The sequence below is a fragment of the Leptonotus elevatus genome, chromosome 10 (assembly GCF_054856555.1).
Source record: "Leptonotus elevatus isolate MCC_2025b chromosome 10, RoL_Lele_1.0, whole genome shotgun sequence".
Classification (NCBI taxonomy): domain Eukaryota; kingdom Metazoa; phylum Chordata; class Actinopteri; order Syngnathiformes; family Syngnathidae; genus Leptonotus; species Leptonotus elevatus.
In genome coordinates this window covers 14,217,906-14,234,411 of record NC_141248.1, presented here as the reverse complement: position 1 = coordinate 14,234,411, position 16,506 = coordinate 14,217,906, and the positions used below count along the sequence as shown (strand labels likewise).

The following is a 16,506-nucleotide window of genomic DNA, read 5'->3' as shown; positions in this document are numbered from 1 at the left end:
TCAAAGATTTACCATCAGTATTATTTTTATGTTGAAACTTAGTCTTAGCCAAATACCCGTTTGATTTAAATGCTTTGGGCAGAGGAGTTTTCAAATAAACTATCTTGTCAGCCACAAATGTTAAGGTGCTCACAGCAGAAGTGAAGGTAAGTAGTCAGATTTTCACAGCGGATTATATAATAAAAAAGTGGCAGGATTTTGTGGTGAAAAAAAGTTTAAATAATTACAAAACTCTTTCTCTTTAACCTGTAATCCATATACTTCAATTGAAAATACAGATAGTAATACAATCAAAAGCTCTCCTAAGAAAACAGAAACAATGAATGTGCACGATTTATTCAATAGACTACAAGTGAATTCTCATATTAATAAAAAACACATTTTATTTACATAAATTACAATAAAGCACAAACTGTTCACCAAAATCGACATGAAAAACATCTCGTATATAATACATTTAACAGATTTCACTATCATTGTTGCAGTAAAAACAGGGCAATACTCTATGTAACCTTTATTGGCATTATATCATCTTGGTAAATGTATTTGAATTGAAAACCAGAAGGAAATAATTGGGACATTGTACTCACAGCACTTTGAGGACAACAAAGTCAGCACAATGGTCCTCTTTAATATCTGAGACACCTGTTTGAGGACTAATGGTTATATAATTGTGTTTACAACACTTGGCAGAAGCACTCAGCTGATCTTCACAAGGAAGACGTCGTGGAGTCCACCACCTCTCGCCCGTTGCACACCGTTGGAACGACGTTGGACGCCGATGCTGCGAAAACAAAGACACGCAAGTAGAAGAAGGAGACGCAGACACACAACTCATCTGTCCTCTCCAACATAACTGCCAACACGTACCTTGCGAGAAACTGGAACCTGGGCCAGTGGTGACGCTGAAACGGGTGGTGGCCACCCTGAGAGTGCTGACATTCTTCTGTGGCTGGAACAGGATGATGTGGACTTTCGGAGCAAAGAGGCAGCCCAGGACAACCGACCCGCTCAGACTGACTGAGATGCACATAGTGGTGGTCTGCACCTGGAAACACACGGTCAAATACACTTGTTTAACTCATTCACTGCCACAAATTCATAAAAAAAAAAAAAAGAAGATCATTATTAAAAATTAGGGGCAAGAGGCGATTACATGTTTTTATTGTAATTAATCGCATGACTTCACTAGTTAACTCGCGATTAATCACAAATTTCATATATTTTCTAAATGTACAATAAAAAAAAAAGGTTTTCATTCTCTTGTTAACAAAAGTGGGAAAAAAAATTCAACTAATAAAAATATTTCAAATGATTTTTTTCCGTTTATAGCCGTCAATGGCAGTGAATGAGTTAAAGTGGAAGTTAACCTTTAACATTTTTTGACAAAAAAATTGGTTATATGTGACTTCACTAGTCTAAACAAGACGTTCCGATTAATATTACATTTGCGGAATCTGATATTATGAAGCAAAATCCAGCTCTTTTTAATCCATCTCAGGGTGCGGCCATTTTGCCACTTGCTGTCGACTTAAGATGACATCAATGTTGCTCAGGTGTCAGGTAACCACCAATCACAGCTCAGTTTCAGAAAACAAGTGAGCTGTGATTGGTTGTTGCCTGAAACCTGAGCAACTGTGATGTCATCTTCAGTTGACAGCAATTGGCAAAATGGCCGCCCCCTGAGATGGATAAAAACGGCTTTATTTTTTAGAAGTCCGACTTACGCTATACTACTAGTTTATGGTCATTCATTTTTTTTTTTAATAATAATTTTTAATAATAAATTGGTGGAATTACTAATCCATTTGGCAAAACAAGAGCTGATGATTTGTCCTTTATTTGTAGCACTAGTTAAACTGCGCACGTTTGAAGCTCCATTTCTGAGCGCGAGGTTCTGTAACGTGTCAGAGGTTGTACTTCTGTCTTTCCCGTCAGCCCTCCGTGTGTTCGTGGAGGCGCTGTCTGTGACTGTGGGTGTTTAATCAGTTGTGTTTGCTGCCAAGATGAGAGGACCGGGCCTGGCGTACGAGGGGAGACCTTTCTCCCTCGGGGCGCCAAGAACAGCTTCAATATTTCATATGATAATCAGATGAGCTATTCATGGCTCAGTGGATTGTATTTAATTTATGTTAACATTTCATGACGGACCGCGGTCAAATTTTTCCCCTCGCTGGAGATTTGCATCCGTGTGTGTCAACAATTTGAGAAGCGGTATTAAACTCAGGAAACACTAGTAACATTTGAATACAAGAGTTCTGTGTCTGTCTGATGAGGCCACTCTGGCTGCAGTTTCCCTACATTGCCAGCAGGGGCAGTGCAGAGGCGTTATCTGAGCAGTTGACAGAAGTCCCAGGACAGAGGGCACAGCTGAGACTCGGTATTGTTGTCTTTCACACTCCGTTCAACATAGAAGTGTACAGGGACACCACGGGACATCCAGTTCCCTTTCTGCCCTCGCAGTTCTGCCAGTCTTCTCTTCGTTTCTGGAGAGGCAATTGTGTCAAGGGAGTCCACAGTCTACATCTCCCTCCTGCCACCCCAATACCGCAATGTGTTTGGATCCCAGGGGCAAATATCCCAACGAATTTGCTCACTAATTTCTCCGATAGTTTTATGGCGCTTTGTTAAAATGGCTAGCTTATACAATGTTTGGTAGGGGATATATTGACATTCCAAGGGTAGCCACTAGGGGTCATATATGTAGTAGTGTAGTTTGAAAACAATAGGGCCCGACCGATTATTGTCCTTCAAACATCAGCCAAAACAATCAACTTAAAAACGTTATAATCAAAGAAAATCGAATTTTCCAACGCTGCAAAGGTACTCTGAATGCACCATTTTGCTTTCGTAGCATTAGCAATTAGCAAGTGTGAAGCGTATTTTATTCTGGTTATTCTGTTGTCCCCCAATCGTCCCTTAAGCTGTTTAATGACACCCCAGTTGGAGTTAACTGTAAAACTAAATACACAATAATAAGAATTACACCCACTGTTTATTTAAATACACAAAAGCTTCATTTTTAAAACATCGCTAGCCTAGCGCTAATGCTAAAAGTGAAGGGAGGATCCTATTCAAATGCGAACAGGAAGTTAGCATCAACTTCGGGAGTCTCTTTCCTTCAAATAACGAATATTTACACACAAATGCTGTGGGAACACATACCTACACCACACTGCCCCCAAGAGGCCAAAACGCACAGGAACAGTCAGTATACTATATATATATATATATATATATATATATATATATATATATATATATATATATATATATATATATATATATATATAGTGTGTGTGTGTGCGCGTGGGGGTGTCTGTGTGTGCGATAAGCAGTGCTGTGCTTGCACTACCATGCATTTTGGAATTATGGTCGAAAAGTTTGAACTTTGGTTTCATCGGACCAAAACTGATTTTCCTACATTTGGGAGATTTCATGCATGTTTTGTGTGTAGGCGTACCATAGCCCAAACATATGAATAAGTCGCAAGATTGTTGTCACATGAACTATGTATGCAGCCAGTACTTTACTTGGCTGCAATTCCTACAACTCCTTCAATGTCGACTTTTGCCTCTTGGCAGCCTCCTTGATGAGTTTTCTTCTTGTCTTTTCATCATTTTGGAGTGGCGTCAATTTCTTATTTTACGTCAATGTCATGCCCTATTTTCTTAGCTTGATTGTCTTCACTGTGTTCCATGGCATATTTAATGTCTTGTCAAATATATTGTACCCTTTGACTGATAATTTTGAACAGTAAGACACCGCTGATGCAGCAGATCATGACCTTTCTTGAAGATGTGATGACAAAAATGTGAGGGAAAGCCTACTAGACCATCTGAACTAATTTGGCGTTAATTGGATGTACTATAAATGGTGGCGGGTTAAATCCCATTTAACATGAGTTTAAATGTGATTGGTCAATTTTGAACAACGGCACATCAACCAGTTATAATAGGGTGTGCACACTTATGCAACCACATTGTCTCCATTGTATAGATAGACTTGACCTCTCAATTTGTATACATTAGAGGTCTACATACAGACGTGGATGTTGTGGTCGTCACTCACCCTGTAGTCACTGGCAGTCACGTAGAAAATGGGCTGAAAAGCCAGCCAGATGATGCAGGTTGTATACATGGTGAACCCAATGAACTTGGCTTCATTGAAGTTTTCGGGGCACTTGCGGGTCTTGAAGGCGTACACCGTGCAGAGGATGATGAGGATGCAGTTGTAGGTGAGAGACAGAAGCATGCTGGAGTCTTTGCTGTTACACTTGAGCGTGACAACGTCTCTCTTCTCCGGGCTCACCTCCTTTCTCACCCCCGGAACTTCGAGGAGCAGCCAGACCACCACCACGACCAGCTGGCAGGAGATCAGACCGCCGCAGATGGCGACCTGCGAGGCCGGGCTGATCAACCGAGGCCGCTGGGCGCCGCCCTTAACCCCGCTGAAGATCCGAGCAATGCGATTGGTCTTGGTCAGGAGGGCGGAGTAGCACACGGCGAAGGAGGTTCCCAAGCCCAGGCGGCGCAGCGTACAAACCGCCGTGGAAGGTTTGGCGATGTAGATGAAAGTCATCGTGTAGCACATCAGCACACCCAGCAAGAGAATGTAGGAGAGCTCGCGTCCGCTGGCTTTCACCACGGGTGTCTCGTTGTGTTTGAGGAAGAGGCCGATGACGAATAGAGTGCACAGCATCCCCAGGCAGGAAATGGTGACGGGTCCAATGGCCCAGGCGTCTTCCCAGCGGATGTACTCCTCAGGTAGGTCATAGCAACCTGTCAGATTAGCCAGAGGCCACTGTCCGAAGCTGCAGTCGGCGCACGTGAACGCATCCTGCAAGTATTGGTAGGACTGACAAGGGATGCAGATCCAGCAGCACACGTCTCCAGGCTGCATACTCTTCACCTCGTTCTTCCTGCAGGGGTCGCTACACTGGGAGGTGGGAGCGCCAGACCAGGGGATGAGGCTGGTGTTCAGGATCAGGCTCTGAGCCCAGTAGCCCACCTTGCGATAGCTGTAGCGTCCGCCTGCCTTGTGGTAGTGGAAAATGTTGTAGCGGCCGAAGCTGTCGCCGAAGGAGTCAAATCGGACGACGTTATCTGTATCTGGTGGACGAAATGGTGCTGTTGGGCATGAATGGAAAGAATGTTAAAATACAAAGCAATCATAAAAAGCACTGGACGATGACGACGACAAAAATGCAATCATCCTTTGCTATGTTACGCAATCTTGGGCTTGGAATAGATTGTTGTAAAGTAATATAAGAATTAGTGCGTTCATTTTCAGTTAATTTCAAGTTCCTTTAATTCCACTCTTTTTTTAAGGCGCGATTAATGACCCTTACTTGGAAAGCCTGTGCTGCGGGAATTCCAGTCGCAACATATAATAATGCATATATTTGTGGTGACTGGGATCAAGTACTATTTTACATTTTAAAAAATTTGCAGAATTTCACAAGTTTCTTCATGTTAATGATTAGCTAGCTCTTAATATGAAAAGAAAAATGCTCTGAGCTGTCACCAATGTCTAACAAATGCAATTATGCCATCTATTGGCAGAAAAAATAACACAAATCAATATCACACTCGTTTTTTACAGTACAGTACATCTTTATCAACTTAATTTTATGAATTAATATTATTAAGTTACTGTATCAATGACTAAAAGATGCAGCCATATTTCTATTAGTTTAAAAAAAATCCACTTTTTTGTTAACAAGACTATAAAAACTTGGGAAAAAAATATTTTACATTTTATTGTACATTTAGAACAGATATGAAATTTGTGATTAATTGTGAGTTAACTATTGAAGCCATGCAATTAATTACGATAAAACTTGTAATCGCCTGACACCCCTAACCATGAAAAAGTATTTGCTACTTTCTAAATGTATCTTTTTTTCTTTTTTTTTGCATAGTTTTCCCGCTTAAATGTTTAAGATCATCAAACAAATGTGAAGATCAGACAAAGATAAATATATAATTGCCATTTTTAAATGTTGATTTGATTTATTAAGGGGGAGGGGTATTTAAAGCTACCTGACCCTGTGTGAAAAAGTACTTGCCCCCTTGCTAATCCCATTTTCCAATTCATTTTTTCATCACAAAAAAATATTGCATTAAACATGAATTAACGCAGATTAATTGCACTATTAATTTTGACATCGGATTATCCTTTAGGGTGACAGCGGATGGCTACGTTTAAGGTAGCACAGGTTATTTGAGCAATAAACATAATTACATGCGTTAAAGTAAGGCATTTAATAAATGTTTGCGTATGACATTTAGAATGTTTGTTCATGTCAAAATATTGGGGTCGTTTTCCCCCCGTTTTAAATTATGCAAGTAATTCATTGATTAGAGAAAGAGGATGAGCGTGTGCAGTGGATCAAAAAATGTTGAAGACGTCCTCATAGCATTAAATGTCAAAAGAATGAACACATAACCGGTGCTATTCAAATTTGGCAGCAATTTTTTTTGATTAAAAAAGCCTTTTTTATTAAGTGATTAATCGTGATTAATCAAAATTCTTAGATGCGATTAATCTGATTTAAAGTTGTAATCGTTTGACAGCTCTAGTTTTGGATCAAGACAACTTCTGAATGGCTTAAAAAAAAGGTTTTAAAGTGGCCTAGCTGAAATCTGAAAACTGCATTTTTATTTGATGTCAATTTGTTTGATGATGGAAACATTTAAGTGTGACAAACATGCAAAGAACTAAGAAATGAATACTTGTCTTAGAATGGATGGATGAAAAAAAAAATAACGAAACCCGTTTTAACATTGACCATTGAAGACTTTACCCACCCTCAAGCTTGGTCTTGAGAATATAGTCCCTGTAAAACTTCCTTCCATTGCCAGGCTTGAGAGCGTCACAGACGTTGGTGGAGTTCGGGCACAAGGCCTGCCTCATGTTGTGCAATGCGGTGGCCATTGCGTAAACTGCATTCACCACAAACATAATCTTGGACTCGGGTTGAAACGGAGCCTCTCGCAGCGAGTGCTTCCCGCAGCTTAAATCGTGAAGGCTGCACTGGAATTGGTTCTCCCAGAACTCTCGGAACCAAGGATTCCTGGTGTTGTTGTACGGGTGGAGAGCCGTGAAATAGTCGTTAAACTGGGGCATCTGGTAGGAGGCCAGCTCAATGGTGAAGGCGCCATCCGCAACAGCTTCACTGCCCCGCACCACGCTCTCCTGCGCTCCCCAGCCGTCGCTGGCCACCCAGGTGAACGTGACGTTCATGCGGTTGGCGGCCACCAGGAGCTCACGGGCATCTTCGCTGCGGGTAAACAGGATGACCACCTTGGCGTTGGACTTCTGCTGCAGAGAGCGGATCACGTTCTCGTAGCTCCAGCGGCTCATGGAACGGCTCACCTTGGCCGACGTGGCGATGCAGATGTGACGGGCTCGAGCCTCCTGCTGAAAGGCGTCGATACCCGTCTCGCCGTAATCGCCTTCCGACGCCACTGTCGAGACGTACGTCCAGTTAAAGTAACGCAGGATTTCCGCCATGGCCTTGGCCTGGAAGAAATCGGGGGGCACGGTGCGGGCAAAGTAGTCGTAGCGAGTCTTGTCACTGAGTTTGGCACTGGTGGAGGCGTAACTGATCTGAGGGATCTGAAAGAGTCGCAGCAAGTTGGCCACCTGGGAAAAAGGAGAGTGATAGCGTGAATATATTTATTAGCCATGATTTTTGTTTACTTCATGGAAACAATGACATGTAAATACACTGAATATTTCAATTCAAATGAAGAGGACGGGCACGTTGGCTAGCAGGTTTGTCCCACTGTCAAAACTTCTAGTTTTGAATCTCAGGTTCTCTTTTTTCTCTAGGCAAGTACCCCCCCCCCCCCCCACAAAAAAAATCTTGACAATAATATATTCTTTGCAGCCCCACTAGTCTAAATATGGCATTTAGACAATATCAGAAAGCGGCTATTTTGCCACTTGCTGTCGAGTGAAAATCACATCACAGTTCTCAGGTAACAAGTAAACAACCAATCACAGCTCAGCTTCAGAAAACAGGTGAGCTGTGATTGGTTGTAGTCTGAGCCCTGAGCAACTGTGATGTCATCTTCACTCGACAGCAAGGGACAAAAAATGGCCACCCCCAGAGATGGATAAAAAAACCGGCTGGATTTTGCTTCATAACTCATACTCATAATTCAATTCAATTCCCAAAAAATATTTCAATCTTTAAAAGAAAAGTCAATGAAAGGGGACTGAAAGAAAAATACGTATATCTGTCCCTAATCAAGACACACAAAAAAGAAAAGAAAAAAAGGTCAAAACAAAATAAATGACAGCAAACAGTCAAGATGCTTTCTGAGTAACAATTAAACAAAAATAATTAACTCATTCACTGCCATTGACGGCTATAGACGTCAAAAATGCATTTGAACAATTTCTATTAGTTTCACATTTTTTCCACTTTTGTTAACAAGAGTATGAAAACATAGAAAAAAATACATTGTACATTTAGAACAGATATAAAATTATTGCTTACTCTTGAGGTAACAAGTTAAGTCATGTGATTAATTACAATTAAACATTTTAATCACCTGATGCACCTAATAAATAAATAAAAAGAAAGAAAAAATATTATTAAAAAATTAGGGGCGTCAGACGATTATTATTTTTTAATTGTAATTAATCGCGTGACTTCAATACTCACGATTAATCACAAATGGTATATGTGTTCTTAATGTACAATATATTTTTTTCTAGGTTTTCATACTCTTGATAATGATCCTGATCATTTTATTCCGGTTGGAGGAGGGACACATCTTAAAACAGTCTCAAGGACTAGAGTTCTCTACCTTTGTCTTAACAGAAGACCAACCACCACCACCAATGAAAAACTGTTACCAGGAGTGGGGTTCGAACCCACGAGGACATTCGTCCATTGGATCTTAAGTCCAACGCCTTAACCACTCGGCCATCCTGGTTGTGACTATCAAGAATTTATGTGTTTAAAAAAAAAATGTTTTTTCTTGACCAACTAAGTTTCAGAATCGTGAATCTTGGATTAAGTGTCAATCAGACACTTAGATTTGTCACAACGTTTTTTAATTGTCAGCCAAAGTGCGTGACGGATGCCACAGTGAATAGAATTTTCAAAACCCTGTCAGAAAGTTGTTGCTGCACTTCGGAAAGAAGACATATGTCGGCGCAAAGGTTTGAGGGCGGAAAGGTTTGGGAGTGAAGGAGAATAAAACAATAATGAAAGTTTGCATTTTCTGACTTCAAGGTTTTGTCAGGGCTGTGACAGTGAGGACAGTGTGCAAAAGATGTGACAGACTGGTTTTTGCTCCAGGCAACTCTGAACGCCTGAGGCTGATTTAAAAGAGAAGAAAATCTGGTTGGGATTCATGCCGACCTGCACTCATGATTTCAGATATATCGACACAGCTTTTAAGAGGAAATACTGTCATCGTTCTCAAGGCAAGTCAAACACTGTAATTGAGCCGGTGAAACTGCACATGCAAAATTATTGTCTTTCCAAATTTATCAAAAAGCATAACATATTTTCTGAAGTCAACCCAAAAATTTCTTTACAATAATATGCTCTCCCACTAGTCTAAACACAGCATTCTGATTGATATTGCGTTTGTGGAATATGAATTAAGCAGCAAAATTTACCCGTTTTTATCTATCTCAGAGGGCAGCCATTTTGTCACTATGACCACAGTTGCTCAGGGCTCAGGTCGTGAATGACATCACAGTTCACATGACCAAACTCAGAACACAAGTGAGCTATTATTGGTCGATACCTGAGAGCAGGTGTGCCCCTATTGGTCGATACCCAAGCCCTGAGCAACTGTGATGTAATTTTCAGTTGACAGCAAGTGACAAAATGGCCGCCCCCTGGGGCTCCGGGCGGTGGAGTGGTTACCGTCACTTGCCTTCGGTGCAGGTTGGCGTGAGTTCGCTTCCCCGCCTGGGAGACCATATATGTGTGTGAGTGCACTAGAAAATTAAAAAAAAAATACAAAGAAAATACAAATAAAAAAATAAAAAATGGTCACCCCCCGTGATAGAGAAAAACAAGTGGATTTTGCCATTTAATTCCTATTCCACAAACACAGCATCAATCAGAATAGCGTGTTTAGACTTAGTATTGCTTTATAGAACATATCATTGCAAGGAATGTTTTTGACTTTGCTTTCCCTTTAAAGTTCAAAGTGCAAAGAACCAAGAAACAGAAGACTCCATTGCAAAAGTGGACATTCTTGAACATGTCTTGAGAGATGCTTCAGTAGGCTCAAGACGTGGGATCTGTGTGTTCATGCAGGGTCAGGGGCATGATGAATATCAAATGAGTCAATCTAGCAGAAATTTCCAGGCCTCAACATTTGTTGGGAGGTCCTACACACACACACACGCACACACGCACACACGCAAAAATGGCGCGAGCTCCTGGAGTCAGATTTTCCACCCCCGCCCATCATTATCATAACCAATTTATAGTTATTTCTGTCTCATCTGAGAAAATATAGATTGCTGAAACGCACGAGTGCACATTTCATATCGGTTCAAAGGTGAGGAAGCCAGGCTAGATGAAGAACGCGTATAGCCTAATAATGACATTTTCGCAGAAAATAAAATGTTTCTTTAAACAAGCCTTGGCAGTATTTCTCAACATGTGGCAAAGCAGCTGGCAGCAGTGCGCCTGTTGTCCACATACTCTTATCTGGAGTGGCAAGCCACCCACGCACACACACGCGCACACACGCACTCACGCACAAAATGTTTTGCCCAAATCCTTAAATCGATGTAGCAATGAGTAACTAACCAATTTGTGATACTCACTATTAGAAAAGGCCGGAGTTGATTTGTAGGTCTTGTAGAACTTTATAGATAATTTACAGCCTCTTCATTTTTTTTCCCTTTAGGGTGTTTCATTAACTAGATGCTGACCAAACTGTGAGTGATTTCAAATAAATTAATAATGTTCATAATGTGCTGTGATGGACTTTTTTCCACTTCCTGTGTATTTGTGGACACATTCTGGCTTCTGTTGGTTTGTTAGCACAAAGGCAGTCGGAAGGCTGAGAGGGCTCCTGCAGGGAAGTTACAGAAAGAATCTTTGTAAAACAAGATTGGTAACTGACTTTTAGTCATGAGTAGCATTTTTCCCCCCTTTTTCCATTTTCATGTTTGATTTGCTTTTCCTTTCTCTCTTATTTTCCTGTCATTGTTTGTTTGTTTAGGCTGGATGTTACAGTCTCTTAATACATTCCCTATTTAGTTGTTTGCAACAGTTGTTTGCATTATTAGTGATCCTACGCCATCTATTGGTAATTATTAATAGGAACCAATGTAAGAAAAAAAGGTTCCACCCGTCACCAATTAACAGGTTGCATTCGCTAACGCGCAGTCGTCATGAGATTTGCGCAGCCGTTATGGAAGTTAAAACAACGCAAAAGAATAAACTATTGACTAAAAGCAAGAAAGAAGGAGACAAACAAGTAGAGATGTGCTGGTGAAGCCTTGTGAACCTTTGAGGCTTTCTTTCAAATTGTGCCGAGTAAGATTCGGAGCTTTGGTGCTTCAGTCAAAGTAACATGTGGGACATCTAGTGGACGAAAGAAGTCAATGCAACCTATGTCATTGAAGTGGGAAGCAATCACTCACACTTATCTTTCATCAATAAAAGTCTAAATAAACCAGATACAGAGCATGTATTTTTTACAAAAGTCTGTGCTACTAATAAAAGTATTTTTCATAAATAAAATATGATTGACGTGTGTATGTTGATGTTTAATATAAACGGGATTACGTGTGAACAGTTACAAAGGACGCAGGCCACGGAATTATTTTTCGAAGATTTTCTAATTTTGCATCTTTAAAAATATGCATCGTTCACTGTAATAAAAAATAATAATAATTTAAGCGCCAGATCTACTCATTTATAATGAGGCAACAGTAACAAACAATATAATTAATTACATTTCACCATGCTTGGTATTGAGTAATTATTAATTAAATAAGACCCTTAACATTATACAAGTAGCTTTGAATAGAGAACCAGAAAACGAAACCACGTCTCATGTACCAAAGTGAAGTGACGGTACCACTTCACCATCCAAAGGAGGCCATCCAACAATGAATTTAACGGGACCTTCAGTCAAAGGACCGCATAAATTCCAGTTCGTGATTTCGCAGGCCACTAGCCACCAAAGCGTTTCGGCTCGTCAATACGCGCTGTGACGTATGAAGCTTCGAACGTCATCGGTCACGTGATACTTGCAGAATGATACAAGGTGTGACTGTGAATGGCTGTCTGTCTGTTATGGATGTTCGATACCACTGTCTTTTTTATTGAGACCGATACCAGTACGAGACTAGTACTTTTAAAAAATAGAATTTCAACAAAAAAAACAAAAAACAAAACAATGACAGATCATTTTAAAGACAGATCCATATATATCGCAAAATAGCATTTTTACTCAAAATTACATGAAATGAATGGCAATTTTCCATTCTTCTAATTTCTTGTTCCTGATCGTAAAATGGCTACAAGAGGGCATCTGATATTTGCAAGTACTGATACCTTGAAATAAGGCCAGGTATCGGCAGTACTCGCCCATCCCTATAGTCTAGACTATCTTGCCAAACTGAAGAAGAAGGGGGAAAAATCATTCTATATGTACCCTGTGATTGACTGGCGACCAATCCCGGGTGTAGTCCACCTTCATCTTGGTGCCCATTAGAAAATGCTAGGTTGTTTTTTGTGCATTTTGACCAGTTTGGGTTACTTTTACCAAAGGCGGGGTTAATTATTTTGACTCAGCAGACTGTGGTGTGGTTTCAACACATTCAGAGGAAACGGCAACAGTATTTGAGAAGAATAGAATATATTTTTTTCTCACAATTTTTAAGCCTCATCGTATATAAATGGCAATCAATCAAATTTGGCAATCTTCTCTGTGGCATATTACATTTGGAAGACAATTGTTTATTTCAAGTCTAAAGCTCTAGCTGGCCCATATCCACCAAATGTGACACATAAAACACAATCAATGCTAATACAATATAGTCAAGTTACAGCCCATAAGCAGTTAACAGTAAATCCATTCTGTTCTCACGGCGAAACAACTCTTTTCGAGGCTTTGCAGAATAAAAGAAGCAGAAAACCGAGAAAAGTTCATGTAGGGATGCGATGATCTTTTCGACATGAAAAATCCATCTGCTCCTCCCAGAAGACCCCAACACAAGAAGTAAGACAGAGCAGAGCGGAGCGGCTTTCACTTAGCTGCACACATCTACTGTATAGCGAATCCTATTAGTTGATACGAGCCAGCGGCGCGTTCAGAAACGCACATTCCAATGAGGAGAAAGTCTCAGTCATCATTTGTTTATTTTTTTTCGCAGTTGCCTGGTAACGATGAACCGTTAGATCCACAGAACGAGGATGTTTTTGATCCGATCCAGATCCTGCCAGATGAAGTGCAGCTCATCTGCAGTCGTCTTTCACGTCCCTCTTAGAAAGGAGCCGCCATTCATGCCGCGACACAAATTGAGCGCTTCCATTCATTTACAAGGTCAGCTACTTTGATTTGACGCATGCACGGACGGCTCAGCTCGTCTTATAAATAGACCAAAGTCCGAGGTGTGCTCTGTATGTAACAAACGAGCCAGTTCTGGTTTTAGTTCACATATAAGGAAATATTCCATGAGTAGCTAAGATGAACATAAGTAATGCAAATGCACAAATAGAAAGTTCTGCCAAGCCACTAAATAATCCAATCATATTTGAATTATTTATGATTTCACAGGCACATTCTTTACTTTTCTCCATGAATTATGAATTTTCACTGTGTGGCTTTACTGATACGTTTCATCATTGTTGTTCTTTCGTGGCCTGAATTTTGTCATGCGTGTATCCATGTGTAAATACCTCGCATGACTTATGTACACCATGAGATCGGCATCCATGAAGACGATGGGCTGTTTGTGCATGAATGAAAAGACAATCCTGGGCTCATAAATGGAGTTGATTATTCCGCGCATGCAGTTTGGACTGAAAATGTCAAGAAGTGTGTTTGTGTCTTTGACTTTCCTGAGAACGTCCGATCTCGCCCAATCTCTGTAGCTTTGAATCGCAACTTGTGCTCTTGTGAGTTCTTCCCCAGACTCACTAATCAAGAACTGGAGGATCATCACTTCTTTGGATCATGCGTAAAAAATAAAAAAATAAAAATAGCAATACAATTATGGACATAGCTCAACAACCTCAAATTTCATTTGAACTGACCTTTACCGGCAGAGAAAAGTTAATTATTCATGAATATTTTTGTGTTTGGCATTCCAGAAGTGTTCTTCTAATTTGCCCTGGTGATGATAATGTTTTTTTACCCAGTGACGCTCTTTTACTGGTGAGTCATACTTCACTATGGGGGTAAAGAAAATACACGAGTGGATTTGCTTCAGCGTATAGAAATCAAAAGACAGGCTTGAGGCTAATGTTCCTGGACCAAAATATGAAATACATCTGATTAGCCCACGCCTTTTGGACGCAGAGCCCTAAATGAGGAAAATGCTGATGAAATACTGACACAGTGTTGGACATCTTAATAGATGAAAGCTTTTTTTTTTGCATTCAGTATCAGTATGCAAACAACCGGCTGAACATTTTTGAGCTTCACACCTGCACTTTAAAAGAAGTGAAGGATTTTCATAGGAGAGTCATTAAAGGAGCCCAGATGGCCTCACAGACGTATTCCTAAAAGCACAAGATACAAACTTTGATTGTCGAATGGCTTGATGCCACGTGACGCCGAGTGACTCTCTGGCTCATTGCTTCCAAGTCTGGCCGTCAGTGTTTTTGTGAAAAATAATTCTCATTTGATGCCTCAACATCCTCCTTGCGCATCTCTGCCAAAGCACCAGGCAGCCCGGCTGCAACCGCAGATGGGGAAGACAGGAACTTGCCCGCGAAAGTGTCACAGAACTCGGGCTCCACACGTAGCTCCGTCTGTGTTCACGTAACGAGGCCGACAGCCAGAGCCGCCCCCGCCACACCGGCGGCACAGCAACATGCTCCTTTTTGTGACAGAATTAAAGAGCACTTGCCACATGTCAGTTCAGTGTGCTCACACCCTGTCTCCATGGTGAGCAGGCTCTTTTAAATAATAGTAAAATTGCGGCAGAGAGCTGCCTGATCCTATAAGTGGCGAATACACTCAAATTGCAGCACAATAGATTTTGACGAAGGCAATTGTTCACTCAGTGGACGACAGTCTGATTGGGGATTAATGCAATAATCAAGAATGCATAAATCCCACTTTAGTTAACAACATAATAATTGTACCCATGTTAGTGTGTCAATCTAAAATAGCTCACTATTTCCTCCAACGATTTTGTATAATTTTTTTAAATCAATTACAATTGAATTTGCTCACAAGATCACAATTAGTTGGGTTTCCATCCACCCATTTTTATTCGAATTTTCAAAGAAAAATCGAAAATTAAACTGAATGTTAACGCCAGAAATTCAAAAAAGGCCCCAAAATTCGCAAAAAAAGAAAAGAAAAAAATACAACGTTTTTAAGCTTGGAGGGGGTGGATTTTGAAGTGTATCGAAAAAGGGAAAATGCGAATTTTGGCGATGGAAACAGCTTTTGCGAATAACCGCCGGCAAAACCGGATACACGTCGCACGTTTTGACTGGATATTACGTTGCACGTACGTTTGTAGTCCCAAAGCAATGTCGGACGATAAAGTAAAAAAGTAAGGTATATTTTGGGGGATGACAAAACAAAAAATCTTGTTGGAATTAATTAAAGAAGCGAACATTCATGCTATTTTAGATGGAAAACAGCAAAGAAACGCAAAAGCTAACTCATACAACGTCATCACACGGCGCAGTCGCTTCCTAGTCTTCTTCTTCTTTTTTAAAATGATCTCTATGGTCTATAGCGCCATCTACAGCGGCGGAGTCCTCTCTCAATATTCGCAAAAGAACAACAGATGGAAACCGGCAGAAGTCCGTTTTGCGCATTGTCAGTAAATTCGCTTAAAAAAATCTTAACAATTGGATGGAAACCTGACTAGTGTTTTTTGAACAAGTATGAGAACATAAAGGACCAATAGGCAAATGTACATAACACATAAGACACTTTATACTTAAAGGATAAATCAACACCAAATCAACTTTTTTTTTGCTGATAAACTGTATAAACCGGTGTCTACAAATGCTGTCTACATGTCCTGGTCATTACTTTGACATTTTAGTGAATGTTTGTTTAAAGCTTGAATTTGGGGCAAAACAACGTGTTTTTGGCGCCATCTTCAGGTAACACACTGGGAAAAACTCAATTTGGCAGTTTTTTTCCTCTCATTACACGAGACGATACATCCACAGGCTCATTCCCGTTCACGCTTCTTAGCGAGTTGCTGTTATCAATCACAGCCAGACCACGCCCAATCCTCTCCCCATTCGCAACCCAACGGTCCTCCAGGCAACACGCCCTTTGAGCGCCAATTTCAAATCGT

General features: G+C 40.6%; 1 protein-coding gene and 1 non-coding gene across 2 annotated transcripts in view; both read right to left on the bottom strand.

Annotated features, from left to right (window-relative positions):
• Positions 1–253: 253 nt before the first annotated feature.
• grm2a (glutamate receptor, metabotropic 2a) overlaps positions 254–16,506 on the bottom strand; it is a 33,816-nt gene continuing 17,563 nt past the window's right edge. Inside the window, exons 3-6 of the mRNA XM_086086768.1 lie at positions 6,813–7,650; positions 4,072–5,129; positions 871–1,048; positions 254–784 (exon numbers count right to left, since the gene is read on the bottom strand). Coding sequence (XP_085942894.1) covers positions 711–784; positions 871–1,048; positions 4,072–5,129; positions 6,813–7,650 — 2,148 coding nt within the window. The 3' untranslated portion in view covers positions 254–710. The remainder of the gene's footprint in view (positions 785–870; positions 1,049–4,071; positions 5,130–6,812; positions 7,651–16,506) is intronic.
• On the bottom strand, positions 8,872–8,954 carry trnal-uaa (transfer RNA leucine (anticodon UAA)). The gene has a single exon. It is a non-coding gene; the product is annotated as a tRNA-Leu (tRNA).